Source organism: Acinonyx jubatus, chromosome B1, assembly GCF_027475565.1.
Source record: "Acinonyx jubatus isolate Ajub_Pintada_27869175 chromosome B1, VMU_Ajub_asm_v1.0, whole genome shotgun sequence".
Classification (NCBI taxonomy): Eukaryota; Metazoa; Chordata; class Mammalia; order Carnivora; family Felidae; genus Acinonyx; species Acinonyx jubatus.
Genome location: NC_069382.1, coordinates 60,143,114 through 60,168,801, shown reverse-complemented (window position 1 = coordinate 60,168,801; position 25,688 = coordinate 60,143,114). Strand labels below are relative to the sequence as shown.

At 33.3% G+C, this 25,688-nt stretch overlaps 1 protein-coding gene across 3 annotated transcripts in view; it reads right to left on the bottom strand.

Annotated features, from left to right (window-relative positions):
• Nucleotides 1-25,688, bottom strand: part of SPOCK3 (SPARC (osteonectin), cwcv and kazal like domains proteoglycan 3) — a 479,180-nt gene that overhangs the window by 33,401 nt on the left and 420,091 nt on the right. For all 3 annotated transcript variants that reach the window (XM_053216740.1, XM_027068602.2, XM_053216739.1), the window contains exon 7: nucleotides 13,839-13,958. In XM_053216740.1, the coding sequence (XP_053072715.1) occupies nucleotides 13,839-13,958 (120 nt within the window). The remainder of the gene's footprint in view (nucleotides 1-13,838; nucleotides 13,959-25,688) is intronic.

Sequence of the window (25,688 nt, the reverse complement as noted above, 5' to 3'; positions counted from 1 at the left end):
GTAAAGGTATTAGAAAATCTGAACAACATTATCAATAAACTTGGAATAATTTACATGGATGAAACACTGCAACAAACAATAGCAGAATACCAGTTCCTTTCAAGTGCATATGAAACATATTTTGAGCCATAAAACAGATCATAACAAATTTGAAAGAACTAAAATCATACAAAATATACCATAACATAACAAAATTATAATAGAAATTAACAACAGAAAGAACAAAAAGAATATACAGAGAACTTAAACAGAAAACACAGACATAAACATGGATTAAATAATTGCAAAGAAATCGCTTTAATTCAGCAAGGAAATATGATCTATTGCCAGAATCCCATTTCACACCAATGAATTTTGGATGGCTTCAAAATTTAAATGCAAAAATCTATACAGTAGAGGAATATCCAGAGCAATTTTTTTAGGAGAGAACATTCTTAAGGAACACAATCTAAGAACTCTAAAATCAAAATAGAGAAGATGTCGTAAGAAAGTATTTGCAATACAATAAACAAGTAAAAGGTTAATAATGCATAATAAGATGTCACATACTTCATATAGTATGAACTCATACTTCACAAAAATGTTTATGTGAATATATATATTGTATGAGAGTAAAGTAGAATTGTATATATATATACAATATATGTATATACATATATATATATGAGGCTCCTAACAATATTTTACCTCATGATGGAAGGAATAGATTGGTTTGGTGAAAGGATATTAATTCTCTTCATATGCCATCACATGTCCTTTAAAAAAAAGTCATGTATTACATGTGTAACTAAAATATATAGAATAAAAAATTGAAGAAATAGAAAAATACAATGTTATATATATTTTTCCTTCATATCCATGATATGTTAAAATAATTTAACACTCAATTAATGTTTCAAAGGAATCATCATAAAATTAATTGCTTTTTTATTGGCTAGCATATGGTCCAAGGACTGCTGTGGTGTATACAACCATTTTTTTTCTGCATTAAATTACCCCAGATAGTTATGCTTTTGAGCAATTTTATTTCCTTTTTATTTATACTTTTCCCCTTTGTTTTAGCTATCACTCCCTGATGCTTTTAAGACGCCTATTATGCACATATTCCAGGTTTTTGTGTGTACCACAACTGGCATTGCAACAAAATTCAACAGAAATAATGCTCTTGTTATAAACGACTGACTATATATGAAACACTGTATTAATATTATATTTTATTTATTTTTCTGCATAGATTGTTTTAGATCTCTTTGTTATAGTCTTTTTGGGAAGAAGGTGTTATTTCATTTTTTACTAGGTTCTGATAGTTCAAAGTACCAGTTCAATATGCTCTCTGAACATCCAATGTGATTATATTTTAAAATGAGGTATTCATTTTGTTAAAAACAAAATGTAATAAAATTGACAATAAGTCATTCACCCTGTGAGAAGCAACCACTTGTTAATGATTCCAAATGGACAAAGCTAATAATAAACTCCCTAAAGACTAGAGGCTCCACCAAAAGTTTGGTGCCTAACAAATCCAACTGGAAAATTTCCCAGGAGACAATGATTGTGACAAAACAATTTTATCATGACATCATTCACTCAGTGTCTTTAACTTATAGCTATAGTTTTAATTTATTTAGAATTACATTAATTTTGCTAAGTACGAAATAAATTTCTATCAAATTACAGTATCTAAATATTAAGATAATATCATGGTAATACTAAAGTGCACAATTAAATTTTATGATAGAGTTATTGTGTCTACAAAATAAAAGAAGAAAATGCCATATGTTTCAATAATGAGAACAAACAAAATAAGCAATGATCTGGATCTTTCATTTTATTACTTGAAATAAGAGAACACTTATCTACCAACTTTACAAATCTTTGTTTTCAAAAGATAAACTTCGCAGCAATACCTAAAAAGCTCCTACTTGCGTTAAAATAGGGCATTGTTTTTAAGTCATCTGATTCCGAATTCAATCTTCCTCTCAATGTGAAGGCAGCATGACATAAAGTGAACAATGTTTTGGTAAGAAACTGTATTCATTTACCCTAGGGCTTTAAGTAATTCTATAATTTTCTCTGACTGAGGAGAGCATTTGGTATCTAGGAAAGGAAAAAATGAAACATTATCTTAATCTGAGTTAGACTGTTAATCTGAGGATTTTACATATGATTCTGATGTCCTGATGCTTTCCAAATTGACAAAAATAAAATTAATACAGTACTCTTTCAACGAAGGATACCCCTCTCCCACCCCCACTCAACTGCAACCATAAAAACAAAAACAAAAACAAAAAATATGTGCATAGTATTTCTGCTCTTAACTTTTTGGAGATTTAAATAATAAAAGGCTTCCTGAAAAAAGCCTCAAACAACTATGTTTATGATAGAAAGATAATAAAATCAGCAGCTAAATAGCTCGATTTCTTTCATCTTCTTATTATAAAGTACATTTAAAAATTTTATCATCTTAGTTGCTTTTTCGATAATCATTAGTCAGTGATAGCTCTAAAATATATCCAAACAAAAAATCCAAGACACCTGATGTTGTATACAAAGTAGATGTAGGTTGCTAAAACATAACGGCAATCTTTACGAGCTTGCTTAATTTCTTTTTAAAAAAGCTGTAATATTATTGATCTTTGTCAACTGAAAACATTTAACTATGAAATATTTACACTAGCCAAGATTCAGATCAACAATCATTTCTTCTTAGGTAATAGCAATGCTATGCTCTATGTAATGGCTGTGCTAAAATTTGGTCAGTGAAAAACTCAGGTTAGTATCCTATTGTGTTAGAGAATTAAGAATAACTATTAAAATACCCACTAGGAAAAATCCCTACCATTTTCCACCATACCTTAAAATACTTCTGACAGTGTAACAAGATGTTTAACTAACATAAAATATACGACACTATTAATTTGGTAGCCATTTATGAGGCTAGCAAGTTTTCCTTTTTTTAATAAAGCCATAGTCCACACTCAAGATTCATTGCCTTATAAAAAGTAGAATATCTTCCCATTTAAATTTCATCAAGCCTTGACTCTTGGCTTCTTTTATATTTTTTAAAAAGTTCATTTATTTATTTTGAGAAAGAGGGACTGTGTGAGCTAGGCAGAGAAAGAGGAGAGAGAATTCCAAGCAGGCTCCGCCCTGTCAGTGCAGAGCCCCATGTGGGGCTCCGTCTCACCAACTGTGAGAACATGACCTGAGCAGAGATCAAGAGTCTGGTGTTTAACCAACGAACCCCCCCCCAGGAGGCCCCAAGCCTTGACTCTTTTATTTCAATCCTCTCACTGTTTGAGACTTGTCCTCCTGGAACCTGGATGTCATTCAGCAATAAGAAAGCAGCTGCATATTACTTTATTATTCATTGTCACTGAGTCCTTATAACATGCCAGGGCTGTTTCTAGTAGCTGAAGATTCCACAGCAGAAAATTCCTGGCCTCATAGCACTTACATTTTATTTGGAAGAGTGAGAAAATAAACTAGTAAACATTGTCAAATCAGGTAGTGACACACACTGTAAAGAAAAGCAAAGTAGCGTAATGCTTAGGGAAATGTTCGGTGCCAGTGTTGCGATTTCACATGTGGTAGAAGGGAGGGTATCTTATGCCAGATATTTCAGCAACAAGCCGAATGAAGTGAGAGAGTACAGATACCTGGGTGAAAGGTGTTCTGGGGTTCCCCCAAACTGCAAATATGAAGCAATTTCTCTACTCTGAGGAATTGCATTAGTGGAAAATCCCATAACACCTCCTAAAAGCCACAAGAGAGCTCAGCAGGCAATGGTTAGGCCACAAGAGCAATTTGTACAAATTGTCTTCAGCAATCTGGCTTCTGAATAAGAAAACAAAATGAAGCTAGAGAATATATTACACATTCTTCATTCAGTTTCAGGATCATTAGGAGCTATGTAGTTCATATATAATGAGGCTGGGTTATGAGAGTATGATTAAGGGAAAACACAAGATGTTGTGCCTTAATTTGTATTTTTACTCATTATAACACTGCAGCAAAAATTAAATAGGCAAAAGTTTTGTATTACCTGGGAAAAGAAAATAATTTAGACTACTAAAGTATACAGATTAACCTACATATAAAAAGAGGTGAGTAAATATGAGTAAAAATAGGATAAAGTAGTGAATTTTCAGATGCTTTTTCTTCCATGGACCCTTTGAAAACTATTGTTTTGTGATTCCAAAATTGGTAATTGCATTTGTTTCAAACTAACATATGCATTCATGCTCAACGATGTTGGACAAGGCACTGCTTTTTCTTTCAGACCATATTTAGAGCCAGATTCTTGTATTGTTCCTATGAGCCTTTATTGTTGTATAGGTTGTTGAAACATATGTTGTATATGTTGTATATGTGCTGTTTGGTTGAAAGCAGCACATATCTTAAGGCTTTGTATGAAGTGAGCAGTGTTGGATTTTTCAGATTACTTAACGCCGCAAGTACTAGCATAGAAGACGTGGGCTAACATCCTTTCTCCACTCTCCTCCTGCATACCAACCAGTTCAGTGCCAAATCAGATTCACCCCTTTAACTCACTCATTAACTTTTTACTATATATGAGTCTACAAGTCAGCTCAAGCAGATGTTATTGTTGAGAATTATTTTGCAAGAAACTAAATACCCTATTCACAAATATTCTAAAAACATAGAAAGTAAACTGTGATACTTCCAGATAGTAAAGTAAAAATTGAGCATCTTTTAAAATAATTATATCAATTTAAGTGTCACCAAAGATACAGATCCATCAAAAGCCAAATGTCTAGCTCAAAGGTAATACATTAAATGATAAATATTGGCATTTAAACATTCTTCTTTGAACAACCAGAAAAATATATACTATGTCTCTCTCTTATATATTTACCCCTACCATTATGATTTTGATATTTAAATACAAACAAGAATTTCTCTCTAAATTGTTCCTCAAGTTTTCTATATTAAAATTTAAATTTGTTAATAAAGCATTAGGAAAGGTTTTCTGAGCACCCGAATGCAGCAAGCTCCTTCTCCATGATCATCTTCAATCTACTATTACTCTCTTCAGAGAGGTGGAGTCTAAAGACAAATGAGTGCAACATGGCATAGCGTTCTCTCCCCCCCCCCATAAGCTGGGTGGGTGATGGAGAACAGAAAGTGGATATCAAGGGTAGAGTAACTGAGAGAATTGAGAAACCCTGAGAAGAGCCTGACTCACAGAAAACTACAGACTCCTGGGGAGAAGGTCAATATCTACTACCTCCTAGGAGCTAGATTGGGAGTCTAGGAGATACAAGAACAATGTAATTTCCTCCATGGTTCAGGGAACCAGTGGCCTTCCTGATGCTTTGAGACAAAGCCAGTATGAGACTGTTTTCCATCCCACATGAGATTATTGCCAATAAAGGGATGTCACCAAATAGACTGGGGCCCAGTGAATAAGGGAAAACCACCTCATATCTTAAGGTCCCAAGTAGCCAAGAGAGAAAAATCAATTACATGTTGAGTTGAATAAATAAGAGAAGAGACCATGTACTTAAATTTAAAACATACAGAAGCGCACACACACACACACACACACACACATATTTAAGAGTAAACCCATAAAAAAGTATACAAAAATATTTTCTAGACCAAAAAACCAAAACCAAAATTTCCCAGCTAAGTAATCCCTTGGGTGAATTGTAGAGAAAATTGCCACTGTGAAGCATCAGATTAGTGGCCTAGACAATCAGGTGCAAGGGATGTATCAATACACAGATCAAAGATATAAAAGAATGGAACTTATGAGTGAAATAACAGGGTAAGAACCTAATATTCTTGCTTGGTAGATAAATGAATTGTTTATATTTAGGATTAAGTTTGACCAAGTACTCACAATAACCCATTAGTTAGCCACTGAACTTTGGCTTGACCAACCTTTACCCATGATTTGCTCCTCCCCCAGACTCCTGAACTTTGTCTTTTCCACATGTTTGAGCAAGGAATAAAGCATTAAGACACAGAAAATCCCTCATCAACTGCTTGTTTTGAGAATCTGCTGAGTACAGGAATATTATTTCTTGTTACAGAGTCCAAATTTTGCTATCTGCTTACTCCACACATTGGACTGCCTCATCCACAAAGGTATTGCCAGCCCTGCTTATTCCTTCTAGCAAAAGAAAGACTTTTCCTGTTTGATTTGACATGTTTGCAAACCTTGGGGTTGAAGCATTTTCTCTACTGCAATAATCTTATTGAATAGTCTTTCTTTACTGAGTTTGGATTTGTATTTATTTGCCATTTTATGGTACTGTGGCTTGAAGTGGTGAGCATCCCTTGGATCCCACTGTCTTCAGACATTCATGGAGGTTCTCATACCCTCTGTGCCCTTCCTGGCTGGGGAACCATTGCTCCCCAGTGGTGAGTCACAATTCCTAACACAGCACCCTGGACATTTGTCTGTTACAGTACGATAAGAAGTTACTTTGACTCTGTTAAACAGTACTTGTCCCTCTTGTTTTCTGTTTGAATGAGAATCTTACTAGACTGAAGTCTTCTTGGCTCTTTTTGAGTAGGGATTTAATTCTTGACCCTTTCTGTTGAGGAAGACTCTTATTGGTGTAAGTTCCTTCTAGTATCTCCCCAGATGGCAAAATTTCATTAAGGATAATTTGACACTCACGTGAAGTTTTGCAAAACTTGGGATCTCCTCACACTGCATCTGAGAACCCTGCCTTACTGTAAATTCTTCCTCCACATTTTTTTATAACTTCCAACCTTCCTTTCAGCTTCCTAAAATATTTTCATCTGTGCTTCTTCAACACTCTTACCTCTTTTCTTTCATGCCAAAGTCTTTCTTTATTAGTCTAGATTTGTTTTTAGTTGACTTTTTTTTTTCCTTGTTTTTTTTAGTGCTGAGATTTAGAGTGCTAAAAATCTCTGGAGCCCAAGGTCTTCACCCAGGTACTCATGGAGGCGTTCTCTTCTTACTCCTGCCCCTCAACCTCCTGCCATCACTTAAACATTAGGACTTTGCCCCATCAGGGGCTCCAAAGGGATGCAGAGACTCCAAGAACAACCATCTGAAGCCAAAATAATTAACTGGAAATAGGCTGGACATTTTGTTTTCTGAGAAGGGCTTTGGAAATGACTAGATGGACAACTAGACTCTTCTCAGTCCATCAAGCAAAATTTCATACAGTTTCCATAAGACTACACATCAGAATGAAAACAATATTAGAGGTCTCCTTTCTAAATGTTGGTAGAACATCAGTCTGTATATTAAACTATTACCACAACTTATCCCATCCTTCATAAACACAATCTTTATTAAAATGTAAAGGTGAGACAAGGATGAGAGACAGTTCTTTGAAACAAACCAGTGAGTTTTATATTTCTATGCTTGTACATGACTCAAGACTAAAATATCAAAACTATAAACTCTCTACCTGTGTACATCTGTGCATGTATGGGCAGGTGTCTGTGTGTGTGTGTGTGTGTGTGTGTACTTTTTTCCCCTATCTTCAGATGGCACTACCAAATTAGATTGCAAAATCTCTTAAGAAAGCTCTATTGTGATTGGCTTAGGAATAATAAGTGCTCATATAAATTACATATTCCTAAAATTTCCAGAAATAAAAAAATAACCTTCTAATAAACTTAATGGTTTTAAAAGGCAATTTCTTCAATAAATGGTGCTGGGAAAACTGTACAGTTACATGCAAAAGAATGAAACTGAACTACTACCTTTTATCACCACACACAAATGGATTAAAGACCTAAATCTGAGACCTGAAACCATGAAAATTTTAGAAGAGAGCATAGGCAGTAATTTTTCTAACATTGGCCACAGCAACATTTTTCTAGGTATGTCTCCTAAGGTAAGGAAAACTAAAGCAAAAATAAACTATTGGGACAACATCAAAATTAAAAAAAAAAAAACTTTTGCACAACAAAGGAAACCGTCAACAAAAAAGCAACCTACTGAATGGGAGAAGATATTTCCAAATGATATATCTGACAGGGGTTTATCTCCAAAATACTCATGTACATAAATAACTTATAAAGCTCAACATCATAAAAAAAGAAACAATCTGATTAAAAAATGGCCAAAGTATCTGAATAGACATTGTTTTTCCAAAAAAGACATACAGATGACCATAGACACATGAAAAAAAGCCCAACATCACTCATTGTGCAGAAAATGGAAATCAAAACCACAGTAAGATATCACCTCACACTTGTCAGTATGGCTAAAATTAACAAGATAAGAAACAACAAGTGTTGGTGAGGATATAGAGAAAAAGAACCCCTGCACACTGGTGGTAGGAATGTAAATTGGTACAGTCACTGTGGAAAACAGTATGGACATTCCTCAAAAAATTAAAAATAGAAGTATCATACGATCCAATAATTCCACTATTATTTACCCAAAGTAAACAAAACACCAATTCAAAGAGATATATGCACCCCTATGTTGATTGTAGCATTATTTACTATGTATAAATGTATGTATATACAATATATATTCTGAGTAAGACAAATACCACAAGATTTCACTCACATGTGGAGTATATATAAAAAATAATAAAACAAACAAAAAGCAGAATCAGATCTATAAAAACAGAAAATAAACTGATGGTTTCCAGAGGAGTGGGGCATGAGAGATTGGACAAAATGGGTGAGGGAATGGAGCTTTCAGGTATGGAATGAGTAAGTCATGGGACTAAGAGGTACAGCATATGAAATACAGTCAATGACATCGTAATAGCATTGTATGGTGACAGAAGATAACATAGTTTAATGTATAGAGAAGTTGAATCACTCTGTTGTACACCTGAAATTACTGTAACATTGTGTGCCAACTATACTTAGATAAACAATGCATTCATAAAACATAATAACCCAAATGCTTTAAAAATTCAATTCTCACAATTTAAGTACATGTTTGTAAAAGAAAATAGTTTAATATTGTTTATTTAATAAAATGGCTATATCTTCAGAATTACCAGCAGTAAAGATAATACAAGCATACATTTTTATTCTACTCGAACATGTTTGTCCTGAACTTATATAGGTATACTGATTAAAGGAGTTAGCATTACATCTACTAGATGTTTAAGATTATAAAAAATATATATTTGTTTTTAACAACTAAAATCATTATTATGGTAAATTTTTATTTTATAAAAGCCAACTTGAAATTTCAAAACAATTTTCAAGTTCATTTAGTAAATTAAAATCTTTGATTTATGCTAAATTACTTAATGTATATTTATTATATATCTATATTATTTCTAAAAAAAATACTAAGGCATGTTTTTAAGTTTATAAACTTTTTGCCTCGAGTTTGTGTAATCAAACAATTTTATAGTTTATAGTTTAAGTTTTATATATTCGGGTCTGTTAATAAACATGTTCATTTTTGCCACTTAAAAAGTTACACATAAAAATTGGTATGGCTATAAAGAAGTATAAAATATATATATTCAAAAATTCTGTTAATCTACTAAAAAACACTAATGCAACAGTAAAATTACCTACCTCATCGTTTTCTATATAAAATAAAATTTAAACCTATAGGATCTAAATAAGTAATACTCCACTAGTAAAAATAATTATATAAGCAACTTGATATGCAAGGTATGCAAGATATGATTTTGTTAAAAAACAGTTTTATTCTAAAATAAGATTATTCATTCTTCCAAAAATGTATAAGATGAAATCTATAAGTACAAAAAATTATAAAAGAATCCCCCAAAATAGTATTCGTCATGGTCAGTGCTTGCTAACATTTAAAAGATTTATCATATAAGATTTTTCAAATCAGTATCAAATATTATACAGATGCAAAGTTAAAATTTGATTTTGTTTCTATTTTAAAATGACAAATTTTCTTAGATTAATGGTCTGCTCTTAAGAAATTGTGAAAATAAGTTTTTCTTTGTCTCCTGGATAATCTCCTAAGTGGCAAACATTCTCTGTCTTATCAGAATATTTTTCTGTGCTTTATGTTGACTTTATTATTATAGTTAATTACAAAAAAAACCACAAAGTTTTCTCACTGTCATATTAAAAACTCAAAGCTCAACTATGGATACTTACAGGAAAGACATTTAGGTCTATGTAATAAAGAAAGATTGACAATAAAATGTTAGCAAGTGTATCAGGCTACATAAAATTAAATGTAGGAATGATATATTACTATCAGATTGGGTGAATCTGTGCTAAAAAGCAGTAAGTAGAATATAGTGTCACAAAGTGATAAGAAGCATAATTTATTAATGGTTATAATAAATATAAATCTATACAATCTAAAAAATAGAGTAGCAAACACAGAGAAAAACTCCCCCAAATACTAGAAGGAGTTATTAAATACACTTATAATAAAAGCCACTATATATCCTTCTTAGAATTAAACATATAAATTGACATAACTTAGAGTTGTTTTTTATTTACTTATTTTATTTTTTTTATTTTTGGAGGGGTTGTTTTGTTTTGTGCTATGGACTGAATTGTGTTCTCCCAAAATTCATATGATGAACTCCTTTCCCCCAATTTGATGGCATTTGGAGATGGAGTTTTTGAGAAGTAATTAGGTCATGAAGGTGGAGCCTACATGATGGGATTAGTGCCCTAATAAGAAGAGACCCTAGAGAGATCTCTCTCTCACTCTGCCACGGGAGAAGATGTCTGTCTACCAACAAGGAAGATGGCCCTCACCAAGAATCCAGTCTGCTAGCACCTTGATGTAGGACTTCCCAGCATCCCGAATTTGAGAAATATCTATTATTTGATCCACCTAGCCCATAGATAGTATCTTAATATAGTAGCCTGAGTTGAAAGTAATTTTATTTTGTTTTGCTGTATAAAAGTTCCCCCCCACTAATATTTTGTTTTCAAATTCACTGCTAATTACGGAAATGAAAATTAGATTTACAATGAAATAAAATAGCATGCTAAGCAAAATGGAAAAGTTAAAAAGAATGGCAATATTTTTTGCTGCTAGGGATAAAGGCAAAAGTGAACTGTCATGTTTTGCTGTTAGAAATTAGAAATACCAGGGTGCCTGGGTGGCCAGTCAGTTGAACGGCTGAATTCGGTTCAGGTTATGTTCTCACAAGTTCAAGCCCCACTTCAGATCTCCTGTCCCCTCCCCAACTTATGCTCTCTCTCTCTCTCTCTCTCTCTCTCTCTCTCTCATTCTCTCTCTCATTCTCTCTCTCATTCTCTCTCTCTCTCTCTCACTATCTCTCTCAGAATAAATAAGTAAACTTAAAAAAAGAAATTATAAATACCCTAAGATTTTTGCAAAGCATCCTAGCAACGTCTATTATGATTTATCATTTGAAATGCATGCACATTTTGACCCAACACCTCCACTTCTTGGAATCTTTCTTAGAAATAAAAGCATAACGACCAATTGCAGAATTGATTGTCATGCAGAAAATAATGGAACAGTACAAAACTATTCTTAGGAGAAAAAGTGATTGATTAAATTGTGGTATACACAGACAATGTAGTATTTTGACTTCTTCTCTGTTTCTTCCATTCATTAATTCTATTCATTTTTATTTAGTTAGTACTATGTGTCAAACTAGTCTGTACTCTGATAATACATTGGTAAATAAAGATCTTTGCCTTCACTGAGTTCACAGTCATCTAGTGGGGGAGGGGGGAAGAGAGAGAGAGAGAGAGAGAGAGAGAGAGAGAGAGAGACAACAAATAAATAAGTAGATTATTGCTATGGTAGTGAGAAATGCTATGAAGGAAAAATAAAAATAGAAAGAAAACAGGAAATATAATATGAGTGGATTGGTTCACAAATTAAATATGATGAAATCAGGAGAAAACTCACTTGGATGATGTACAGATCTGAGGAATTGAGGGAGTCAGCCATTTTTCTTCTAATGATTTGTCTTATGTGTTCTAATGGAAATTTACTCCTAGTTGGCCTCTGACCATTTCAAGTAGTGTAAGTAATCTTAGGGCCGCCACTATTTCATTTACTTTCCAAAGATATTCAACTACCTAAGAGGTTCTTGTAATTAACCCACTATATTAAGAGTGTGTAATTTTTTGAAATAAGAAGCTGGAATGAGAAATAATATTTATAAATGTGTACATTTAACCAGGCACTGTGCTGAGTTCTACAAGCTCTCCTTTTTTTTTTAAATTTTTTTTTTTAATATATTTTTGAGACAGAGAGAGACAGAGCATGAGCAGGGGAGGGGCAGAGAGAGAGGGAGACACAGAATCTGAAGTAGGCTCTGGGCTCTGAGTTGTCAGCACAGAGCCAGACGCGGGGCTTGAACTCATGGACAGTGAGATCATGACTTGAGCTGAAGTAGGAGGCTTAACCGACTGAGCCACCCAGGCTCCCCTACAAGCTCTCCTTTTATCCATCTCCAAATATGGGTGAGATCACTAGTCTGAACTCAAGTTCAAAGGAGAAATTTGAGAGCAAGCAGTAATTTAAGTATGAGAATTAGTAGGATAGGTGTAGATATGAATTTTAAAAGATCAATATGTAAGCATCTGAAATAAACTCAGTTATGGGGTGGTTACCCCACCTCAGTTATGCTTACTTCATGAATATAAAGACTAATGTATTCTGTTGTTTCTATTAAGACTTGTCCTTTTGCTTACGCTGAAGTCATCCAAAAAGTTGACATCTGCCAAAAATGTAATCAATAATTCCAAAGACAAACCTGAAGAACACTCTTAAAGAGTAGGGAAAATACTATAATTTCTTTCTGAAGTTCATAAGAAGAAACATAGACAGTCATCACACATTCAGATAAAATTATTATGTCTATCAGTGATAGCTTCATTAGTTTAATTAAAAAGAATTATTGAATTATTTAAGAACATATATAAGACTCATAAATAGAAAAGTTTGGGACTGTGGAAAAATTCGTTGATGAAAAGAAAAAAAAAATAAGGCATTTTAGGAAATACAATTATGGATAATCATGCCATCTATGATGTTATTTTGTCAGAAACTGCTATTTCAGGATTGCAAGGGAGACTGAATGGGTCATGTCACCATGAGCAAAGAAGGGCACACACTTGGGACTTTGTCAACTACAAGGTGCTGCTTCTAATCACTGACCTATTACTTCTTGTATTTAAGAGCAAATATTTCAACTTTGATAAGTTCCCCAAATTAAGCTCATATTTCAATATCTTTCTTTTGCCTGTATTAAATATGTAATAAATATTTTTATAAATAAAAAATATAAAATGAAAAGTTCATAAAATTATTCATAACAAGTACTTCTTTCAATTTCCATTTCTTATTGCTGAGGAATTAGAAAACACACTGAGGAAATTACACAGATGATAAAAAAAATCGTATAACGTTCAAATGGCTCTTGCTTTCTTCTTTTTTATGAATCTGATTTGCAGTGTGTCATTGAAGGTATCCTTTTTGTCTACTGATTTGTTGGGTCAAAGTAGAAATGTCTGCAAAGCCATCATGAAAAGGGCAACCTGTGGGACGCATGGGGGCTAATTGTGTCTGTAAAAATCTAAGTACCATTCTTACTTTCATTTCCTGTGTTGTTTCATTCTTTACCACTCCTATCAAAACGCTGAAAAATATTCCTACTCTTTCACTTCAGCTGGAAGTTAATGTTGTCTCTGTGGGGATATTTATTTTTTACCAATAAGGGTTGTCACAAAATGTTTTATTTCCTTGCAAAATACTCTGAGTGTGCTTGGAAGTAATAACAATGTTCTGATATTTGTTCAGCACCTAAGCAAAGAATAAATTTTGAAATATGTGTTTTGATCTAGGTGATTCATTGGAAAGGAAATCCCATATCAAAGACAATGGCACATATCAAATTTAGAAATCTTACTGCTTCTCTCAGGCCGTAGTAAGGCTTTTGTCTTCTTGTTTTGGCTTCCACTTTCATGAAGGGCCTTGAACCAGTCCCGCAGTCTGTTTGCCACTTCCCTGAACTCCAGGTCACTGCATGCTGAAAACAGAAAGAACCAACACAAATCTTGAATAATAACTTAGCACAATGCCAGTGCTAGTTCTCAAATTATCCCAATAAATGAAAAGTAACAATGAGTAAAAAAAGAAATATAACACAATGTTTAAGTATGTTTCAACTTCTTAAAAATGAAAAATACGTGTTTCAAACATAACAAGGTGTAATATGATGATAACATTTTATTCAATAAAGGAAAATTATTCGCAGAAATCTATTTCCACTCAGGGGAATATAGCACTTGATTGAATGTTCTTATTATTAATATCACATAAATTCAGTTATAATATTTTTGTGCCAAACACATTTGACATGGTAACATGGTAGATGATCTGGGGAAATAAAAGGTTGAATATTCAAAGTGCATACTTACACATTTACTATTGGCCATAGCTATTATAATTTGTTATGATTTATAAATATGCATTGGCATATTAAATATGTGTAGGAATTATCAATTATAAATATATGCTGTCTCTATTCGGTTAATTCTACAGGTATTTTTAAGCATAGAAAAAGAAAAGCTATCTTATTCGACATTAGGAAAGATGGTAAAATATTTAACAAAATGATATAAATTTGTACTTTAAGAATAAGGGGTTAGCAAACTTTGACATATGGAACTTAAATTAATTCCTATTTTTTAAAAAAATACCGTTATCTGCCAATAATTATATTCTCTAGAATAGTCTCTATAATAAAGGGTAGTGGAATATGTTATTTATGTTATCTACGTGTGCATCTATGTGTATGTGTGTGATTGTGTATGTGAGATATTAATGCCAAAATATGGTATGTCAAATTTAGTCATTTGTTGCCAAAATATTTTGAAAATATATGAAATATTTATTTACATTGTTTAGAGGGCATTGTTACTGTGGGTCTGACTCCTCTGCAATTTCCTGAACTGACAAGCATTCTTCAATAGTACTCTTGTTCGTTTGTTAAAAATAAGTAATTTACATGCTGATTTATAAATGTTACATTACATTTACTATAAACTATATTCATTATACCACTATGTGTATTATATATAATGGACCATTTGTAATAAAATACAAAAAATATAGTATAATATAATGCAATATAATTTAAGACCATTTCTTAGTATTAAAGGGAATAAAATTCCAGATTAGTAGGGCCTTCCAAGTACCTAGTAGGGTGGCTGATTCATACTAGCAAAGCATTGTGATATTTTAGAACAATGGAGGCAAAAATGAGATCCCACAAGCTGCCAAAGGGAAGAGTAATAAACATTGTCATATACAAGAAACAAGGATTCAGAATGTCTTAATTTTTCATTAGTGACATTGGCAGTCAGAAAAACAATTGAAAAATTGCTTTGTATTTTAAACTGAGAATCCCATTTCCAGGAAAATCAGGCGAGAGAATAAGCTAGAGAGATCTTCTAATTTACGAGATTAAAAAAAAATCTTTCTTTAGGAAGCTACTGGAGGATGTGATACACCAGAGAACCAAGAAAGAGGATGGTCAAGACACAGGAAATAAAAGATTTAAGAGGTGGGGGGGGGGAAGGGATTTTTAGGGTAATGGTAGAGTCCCAGAATGCACGTGTTGTGCCAAGTGTAGAGGCAGATGGTAGTAGGTTTGAAAATCCTTGGTCAAGGGCAGAGCAATGTAAAGAATTCACCGCTATCCTTTCATCCGGGGAAAACAGTGAGTTATAGTGAATGTCCCAGAAGACATCACTTTACAGATAGGATCTACAATGGCTGAGACTCAGTGATAAGATAGTATATAGTACACTCCTAATATGATTATTTACACTCTAGCCTGCTATCTCTGTTTAACTAAGCATCTAGGCAACAGTCTCCTGCTATAAACTGTCACACTAAAGAAAAAAAAAGCCCACTGAAAAAGAAGAATTCTTCTTCATATCCGTGTATGCATCACATATCTCTCTGGAAGAATATACAGAAAGTGACCAAGACTAATTATCTCTAGTTAGAGGAACCAGATGAATATAGGGAAGTGGTGTAAGAGAGTCTTATTTTTACCATTCATATTTTTCCCTTTTGATTTGTGTCTATATAGCTGTATTAATATTCAAATTCAAATTAAAATTTCTGTAAAAATTAATGACCATGAATTAATGCTTTACCTAGCAATTCCTTTTCTTAAAAATTATCATACAGTATACTACATATATATCAACTAACTTAAATTCTACCATATTATTTTACCAGCTCTCTTACAATAGAGAGTGTGTTAACAAAACTGTCAATCAGCAGTGGCCTGGTGAGATTATTCAGGTACATCCATCCAAGGCAGCTTTATAAATCATTAATAATGCTTAGAAGGTCATTATGTACTCATATAGACCTCAACCACAATATAGCTGTTTTTTTATAAAAACAAAACAAACAAAACAAAAACATAAGGAAGAAAAGTATATTTAGTATGCTTCCATTTGCATAAAAAGGTAGGAAAAGTGCATTTGTTGATATATGTTTAAAATATCTCTGGAAATACACATAAAAGATTGAAACATTGTCACCTCTGCAATGAGAATTGGATGGTAGGGTCACAGATTTCTGGGATACATCAATATATGTACATTCATATTTTTAAGAGTTACAGCATATTCATTACCTACTTTAAGCAAATGAAGATTTAAAGATGAAATTTAGTTCTTTATTTCCTTGGTCTATCTTATGTTTTTTTCTCCCATACTGGACCCAGCAAAGAGCAAAGTTTTATCCAATAAAATACCTGCTAAAGAATGATTAAGTTTGAACAGATTGGTATATATTTTCTTTTCTTGTGCTTGTAAATATAGCACTTATTATAGCGTTAATATAGTATTAGTACAGCACTTTAAAAATTTTACCCAAATATGAAACATCATATATATTTATTGTGTATCACACGCACCTTAACTCATTTCTTTCTCTTTTTTTAAATTTTTTATTTATTTTTTTTGAGAGAGTGAGAGAAAGTGAGCAGGATAGGGGCAGAGAGAGGGAGAGAGAGAATCTCAAGCAGGCTCCACACTGTCAATGCAGAGTCCAACATGGGGCTTGAACTCACAAACCATGAGATCATGACCTGAGCCGAAATCAGGAGTCAGATGCTTAACCAACTGAGTCTGCCCAGGTGTCCCATAGCTTAAATTTCAATATAAGGTTATGCATATATTGTAATGAAATATTTTAGGACTTAAGAATCCTGCAGTAATAATTATAGTAATAATAAATATAATAATATAATATAAATTATAAAATATAACAATGATAATAGCAGTTAGCACTGCATACTTACTGCTATGATTACATTTATTAAAATGTTTAATCCTTATAGAAATTCTATGAAGATTATATTGGTATTGTGTCCATTTAAGTGTTAGGAAATTGAGGCATTGAGAGCTGTAGAACTAACTTGCCTGAGGTCAGACAGGTAAGTGGCAGAACCAAGTTATGAATTCAAAAATATGGAATTAAGTATCCAAGGTTTAATCCTTATAGCAAACCAATAATAATAACAGCAAGAAAGTGGTACACTCCAACTCAGAAAAACAAGTCAAGCATTTCTTCACTCAAAGCTTTACATTTCCATTTCGGGAAGTTATGATTGTAGTGATGTGAGATGATCATTATTGTATAGACATCATATAACATATATGAAGTTAGCGAAACTTATTTTTAGAAGACAGTAAGTAACACAAAACCTGTATAAATATATCTTCTTGACTTTAAAGGAATCACATGACTTCAAGTCCAATCTTTTTAAAAAAATTTTTTAATGTTTATTTAATTTTAAGAGATAGAGACAGAGCACGAGTGGGGGAGAAGCAGAGACAGAATCTGAAGCAGGCTGCAGGCTCCGAACCTTTCACACAGAGCCCGATGGGGGGCTCGAACCCATGAACCGTGAGATCATGACCTGAGCTGAAGTCAGACGCCTGACTGACTGAGCCACCCAGGCGCCCCTAAGTCCAATTTTTAATGCCAAAAAAAAAGTCACAGAGATCTCACTGAACAATAAGCTACAGTTTATGCTACTACATATTCTGGAGTAGTTAACAAGACCCCCAAATGGAGGCTAGTCAGTAAGGCTTCCCTTTTCTTCCTCTTCCTCTCCTCCTACTTCTCCTCCTCCTTCTTCTACTTCTTCTTCTTCATATTTTCTTAGAGAAGCTAACAGCGCCATTATTTTTTATAAGTCATGAGTCAAACTGTCCTTGTCACACACACAAAAAGGAAATGGCTAGTTTAAACAATATATAAATATAGCTTTATTTATAGAATGACATTTCTACTTTACTGGCTACCAAATCTTTGAGGCAGACATGTTCCAACTGAAGCAGGACCAGTCAGATCTCACTGTTGAAGTGTCTACAAGTTGTCAGTGATTTACTACTGTTGATTCCCACAAGGAGTCAATTGATGTCTTTTCTTCATATTCGCCAACAGTTCTACTACATGGATTCTCTTTCTAGAGATAATATCTTGCATTTATACAGCATGAAATGCCTTTAATGAGGTTTTACATTTGATTTTACTATCAAGCCTGGATGATTAGGTAACGGATTATGATAGTTTTTTTACTGCTATGGAAACTGAGATATATAGCCAATAAAGCATATTGACTATTATAGCCGATAAAGTGTATTGACTATTATAGTCAGTAGTGAACTAAAACAGTACTTGGAACTCACTGATATAATTGTATTTGTAGTCAGGAATAAAAAACAGAATAATAAATCATAATAAACATAGCTTTAAACTAAAATTTTTTAACTTTATTTATTTATTTGGGGGGGTTGTGGGCAGACAGGGAGAGAGAGAATTCCAAGCAGGCTCCACGCTGTCAGTGCAGAGCTCAACATGGGGCTCGATCCCACTAACTACGAGATCATGACTTGAGCTGAAACTAAGAGTCAGATGCTTAACCAACTGAGTCACCCAGGCACCCCTAAACTAAATTTGAATAAGAGAAAAGCTAAGTTTCAATGTAATGTTCTTCAGTTGTGCCAAATTATTAATTAGAACATGGTATTACATATAGAAAAAAACAAGAAGAAAGTTAAGAGATCTTGGAAATTTAAGTTATACATGTATCTATTTGTAGTCACACACATAATCACATATTTAGCAAGACAAAATATTTAATAGAATGGGTGGAGATAAAACCAAAAACAATGCAATACTGTAAAATAAAAACAATAGAGATTAAAGAGGAAGAACATAAAAGAAAGAATAGAAGGTATGGAGGATTAGTTCAATATTTGATTTACAGAAGTATTTAAAGAGAAAACAGAATTTGAAATTGAGAAAATCATTTTAAAATATAGAAAATACTTCCTATAACAGAAAGAGAGAAGTTTTCAGAGAAAGGGGGACTGCTGAGCTCTTAGGTGAATGAATTAAACATACACATATATAAACACCAAGTCATCTTTTAAAATTTAGAATATGAAATATAAAAAAGATTATAAGAGCTTTCAAAAGAAAACAAAAATAAATAAACAAAAAGCAAGCAAAAGGTTATTACCACAGGCCAAGAATCAGTATCCCCAAAATCATTAGCAATAATGGATTATAGGCAAATGTGAAACAAGCCTTCAAAGTTCTAAGGACAATGGATTTTAATGTAGTATCTCATATCTGTTATTAGTAAGAAAATAGGACATAATAAAGGCATTTTCAGATATGCAAGAACTCAGGGATTTTTGCATCCCATGCCACCATGAGAATGGGCCTCAGCAAAATGAGAGGACATTAAGAAAAGGACATGAGGTTCACAAAAGAGGCACTCCACTCAAGAAAAACTTAGAAGCATACTACTGAAACTACTTGCATAGTGCATCTAAAGATAGAACAGAGCTGATGGACAGTGAGAGGCAGAGTGTGATTTGACAAAAGTCTCTAATTGACAACTTGTGAAAAGTTATCATAGTCATGACACAGGCAGTTGGGATGTAAAATGGTAGACTACATTTAAAATTGATGCTAGTAATACTCTCCCTTGAGATAGAAAAAGAATGCATTATTATCCTATACATCCTACCATAAATTATCACTTGCAGTGAACAATATTTACATCATCATGATGCTGTAAAAATTGCTGGTATGCAAATTGACTCTTATAAAGAATTTACAGAAGACTTAACAATTGTTAGAGAAATTAATTCAAGTGATATCAACTTTGGCAATGAATACTCCAATGATAGACACCAGAGAGAGTGGGGTGGGAATGAAGACACAGAAAGGGAGGCACAGTAATGCTAATGTCCTCGTTTTACAACATGGAGACAAGACGTTCCTATGGAATTGGAAACAGGTGGTTAAATGTTTTTGGTTTTTTGCTAATATTTTTTGCTGTTTAAATTGTAATCAGTGGAACACTAGGAATAGTCATGTAATTATTTTGGAAAGTAGGAGGGAAATGAAATATATTCTCATTTATCAAAGCAGAGAACCTAAAGGTAATGTTTGAAGTTGATAAATAGCCATTTCCCAAATGAGCTAATCACCAGATGGGGAAAACCAGCAAGGCTTAAAAATGGTTAGCTCTATGACCCAGGGGTGGGGATGAGAAGTAGGGCAGGATTATAATCCCTTCCATACCTTTTGCCTTTTTAACCAGTAAGAGAGGGTCCCTCCCCTTTCTGCATTGTCTCTCTCCTTCATGGAAACTGCTGGGCAATACTAAATGCATATTGTGGGCATAAGAGCTGAAGGGGGACAATTAACATTTATCAATCATACTTATTAAATCAAACATTGAGGTATTGGTTTCCTTTATAACACCTGTTAGGTTAGAGGATTTGTTGCCTCATTTCAAATCATAGTTATTTGGTGGCAAAGCCGGTACTTCTAATTCAGAACAATTTCTATGATGTCCAACAAGCATCTCTTCTCTGCCAATAAACAATAGAAGATATCAGTGACAGATCTACTCAAGGATACTGTGTATTCAACATTTTAGGTTTCTGACATTACCAGAGAAAATCACATTTAGTGAGTATTGATGGAAAGATATTCAGAACATTTCGTGCCTTCCAGAAGTCCAAGACATTTTCCTTTTGGAGGCCCTAACCAGCAGCATACATTAAAAATAATATTTTAGTTATGAAGTCTTTGCAAATATTTTTATAATTTTGCAGGTTGATTTTCTTTTGCCAACAATGAACTCATTTAATTTAAACTTGGCAATGATTTATCTGAAAGCATTGGGCAAAGCAAGAATTCTTGCCAATTAAAAACCACATACTTCCTGAAATTTAATTGTATTTTATAAATATAAAATTTTAAATTTTATAAATGTAAAATTTTAAATTTTATAAATGTAAAATTTTAAATTTTATAAATGTAAAATTTTAAATTTATAAATATAAAATTTAATGAGGTTGACATGTTTACAACTATTCAACATTTTAGTTTTCATTATTCATTTTTCTTTTCATTTTGTATTTTAGGGACAATAAATATTTTCTCATCTCACTTTCTATCTTTCTTTCTTTCTTTTTTTTTTCCCAAACACTTTCATAGGCTCTTACATTTTCGTAGGTACCACACTCTCTGACTTTTACAAAAAAAAATGCTAAAGTGCTCTTGATATGCTTACGCTGTGATATACTTATGTAATTAGGTCATCGTTTATAAAGAAAGAATACTGGTGCCTGTCACTATGAGCTGTTGTTCATGGAAACACTGTTATGTATTAAGAATCTCAGATCTACATACAGACTGGCAGGCAGAGAGGAGGCGCTGGGAGGATTCAGATTGGTAGTGAAGTCCACACTGCAATTGTGTTCTAACTTGCAGAGAATGTTATCAGTTTTGTTCCAATTGTAGGTTTAGCAAACTGATTGTTATCTGTCTCTATTAGGCTTGACTCATTATGCTTTAAACAATCGTTCTCAGTCATCATTCATTCTTGCTAAATATTAAAAAATAATCACGGAGCGCCTGGGTGGCTCAGTCGGTTAAGCGTCCGAATTCGGCTCAGGTCATGATCTCACGGTCCGGGAGTTGGAGACCCGCGGCAGGCTCTGTGCTGACAGCTCAGATCCTGGAGCCTGTTTCAGATTCTGTGTCTCCCACTCTCTCTGACCCTCCCCCATTCATGCTCTGTCTCTCTCTGTCTCAAAAATAAATAAACATTAAAATATATATACATAAAAAAACTAAAAAAATAAAAAATAATCACAAAAGGACTCAAACATATTTGGTACCTTCCCCCACCCCCACCCTCTCACACTGTGTGCTTTTGGTTAAGAAGAGTTGTTCCTAAGTCTCTGATTTTCTACGAAGTGAAGAAATGATAAACCACCACACTTACTGCTGGTAAATAAAATGATTTGCCATCGCCCCTTCCAAACATTTGAAAGTGCAAGTGATTCTAATCATCTCCTTGATGGCACTAGGTTAAGTGTGACTGTGATTGTGGTACTGTGAACACCCGCAGAAAACAATTATTCTAAAGGAAAAAGGATCTAAGTTTGACTTGAGCTGAATATATCCTTATAAGACCAGGTCTACTTCACAAAGAAAAGTCCAGCCAACGTCATGACCGATGTCTCTCAACATCAACTACCGTACTCCCATACCATAGGCCATGGTGTCTTGAAGATGTGAAAGAGATTATGTAAGAGAAAAGGCTCCAAAGTGCATAATGTTTAAAGCGTATGAAAGTGTTTGAGACTTGAGAAAATATTTATTGGCCCTAAAATACAAAATGAAAAGAAAAATGGATAATGGAAACTAAATGCTTAAAGAAGAGTAGGGAGAGTTTACTTCTTGTTGAACTCCACTTTTAATTATTTGAATATGGATAATCTATCCTTGAAGTATCCTTGTTTTTTATATCTAGCTGTGCCAGCACATAAAGACATAATTAATAAATATTTGATGAATAAATGACACAGATTTCCACATTTCTGAATGGTTTTATCACAAAACCTTATATATTTGCTTTATTTGATCTTTTTTTTTCAATCCACATTCAGACAAAGATGACTCCAAATATGTAAATATAATGAAATTGCATAACTTTGAAAAGTCTTTCAGCGTTTGTGTGTATGCATGACATATAGCTTATATCCTTTCAGAATCTCCATCATCTTTTTCTGGGTTCCAGTCACCCTTCATAATGACTGTTTCATGCTAGATTTGAAAAGCCATTTATGAACTATCTAGTTGTTAGAGAATTTAAACTCTGGTCCATATTACGTGATGATGAAAACACTTTTATTTTTTACTTTTTTATAAAGTAATTTTTACAGCAGCATGAAAAATCCATTTTTGATTACCAAAGTAAGAGATGCCAATTTTGTAAACATATACATTTTATAATGTATCTTAATAAGAATAAACATAAAACCATATATTTAACACCACCACCAATAGGTAGTCAACGTCGCAATATTTACTTTGCTTATCTGCTATGTAAATTTTGCATAGCTTGGACTATGTCAGAAAAATAATTTGAAATCTTACTCCTTTGTATTACATATAAAATGATAGTTTTGTTAGGTTATTAAAACATCTGACAGCAAAATATATTGTAGATGCAAAAATTCCATTATATGAATATATAACTTGTTTAAAATTCCCACAAACAAATTGTGTATGTAAGGAATACAATATTCTAATTTGTGTGCATATAAAAAAAAAGAGGATAAACTTTTATTTAACAAATTATTGCCATCTTTTCTTATTTCCTTTAAAAAATCTTAGAAATGGAGTTACTGGGTCATAGAATATGAATATTTAATGGCTTTTGGTACATACAGACTACTTATTTCTGTAAAACACAAACTTAGCCTCACAAAACACTGTAAACATATTTAACATGTGCACTGTTTTAGTATTAATTAATTAATTTATATTTTAATTTTTGAGAAACGAAGTAGTATAGATATGTAGTGATTTACACAAACTTAATGAAGGTTGGAAGAGTTCTCCAGCACAAAAATGGCTTGAGTTAACATACTTATCTAGGACAATCTAACTCAAATGAATATAGCATGCATAGTCTATAGAAGAACTTACATCACACAGTGAACAAAAAGATAGAAGATCCCTGAATACCTCCCAGGAATATGTTCATTAAGCTTCAAAGTAAATGGCAGTTTCTACATTCTGTTCAATTGTTAATTATGTTTTTAACCTGAAGTCTGGTCAGAAAGCTATTCCGAAGACAGAATGTAAAAATATATGCATTACTGCCTCCAGGGAGACAATACATACAGGAAACACAAAAAAGCATCTAAATTAGAGGGGTGCCTGGGTGGCTCAGTCGGCTAAATGTCGAACTTTGGCTCAAGTCATGATCTCATGATTCATGAGTTCGAGTCCTGCTTCGGGCTCTGTGCTGATACCTCTGAGCATAGAGCATGCTTTGGATTCTATGTCTCCTTTTCTACCTGCCCCTCTCCCGTTTGCACTCTCTGTCTCTGTCTCTCTCTCTCTCAAAAATAAACATTAAAAATTTGTAAAAGGACGTCTAAATTAGAGAAAATATAAGTTAGAGAAAAAGAGAACATGTCCTGGCTAATAAGTAAATGATGCTGGACACCTTGCAGGTGTTTTAGAATGTTTTCTTCAAGAATCAATAGTTCAAAACCGTATGAGAAAATTTAAAAGCAGAGAGACTGAAGATGTTAGAGAAAGAAAGGACAAGAATAGCACGAACTCAGAAAAAGATCAGCATGTCTCTGACATTTTGAAAAAAAGGAGGATGCCTCATCAAAGAAAATCTGGAACCTTTGCCTTAAATAAAGAGGAACTGAAATTTAAAAGAGAACATATATGTAAATAGAAACGTACACATATACACACAAATGCCTAATTATAGAATAGAATGCAGATAAGTCACATTTAGAGCAGGGTCCAATTTTAAATTATGCCTTTATTAAAAAGCTCAGTTAAAATTTCCTCCAAGCACTGTCACAGAGAGACAGAAGGATTAGGGGAGATCCTCTTAGACAAAAGTAAAAAATCAGGTAAGTTGCCCTCCAAATCCTCTCTGACAAACACAAACATACACAAGCACCCGCCCATATACATCTTAGAGAATGATTCCTTACCAAGGATTATTTCAGTCTGTGTGAGGGGTGCGTTAAAGCCCTACTGAAATTTGTAAGTGATAAATTACAAAAGGGAAACCATGAGTCTTCAACATTGTGATAAATCACACAGTTTTATTAAAACATGAGCTACAATTTCTACAGCCATTAAAGAATATTGATGTCCACAAGTGTATGTGAAACTTTCTGATTCATAAATAATTTTCTTTTTAAGAAGTAGCCTAAGGATTGAGGTGTTTTATTCTGAGAGGCATTCTGTTCAGACATTAGAGGGCACATATTGAATGGATGAGTCTCCAAGCAGGCATTTGGGCAGTAGTAATACATGATTCATTACCTGCTGACAGTCAGTGGCATTTAGGGTTATAAAAAGGGCTCTCTGAATAGCAGGAACAACAAGGGACAGGATCAAGCAATGCAGTAGCATTCTAGGCAGACGTCTTAAAGATGACAAACTTTGTTGGAATATTTAATGTCCTATACAACATGGATAAATCCATTTCTGTTGGGCGAGGAGGAGAATATCAAGTTGTGTCAACGCTTTTGAAACTAAAGCATTTGAACCAATGTATTTGAGACTTCAAATATCTGCTGATATTTTCTATTTTTTAGCTGATAGTTTCTATTAATGGAACATTACACCAATGCATAACTGA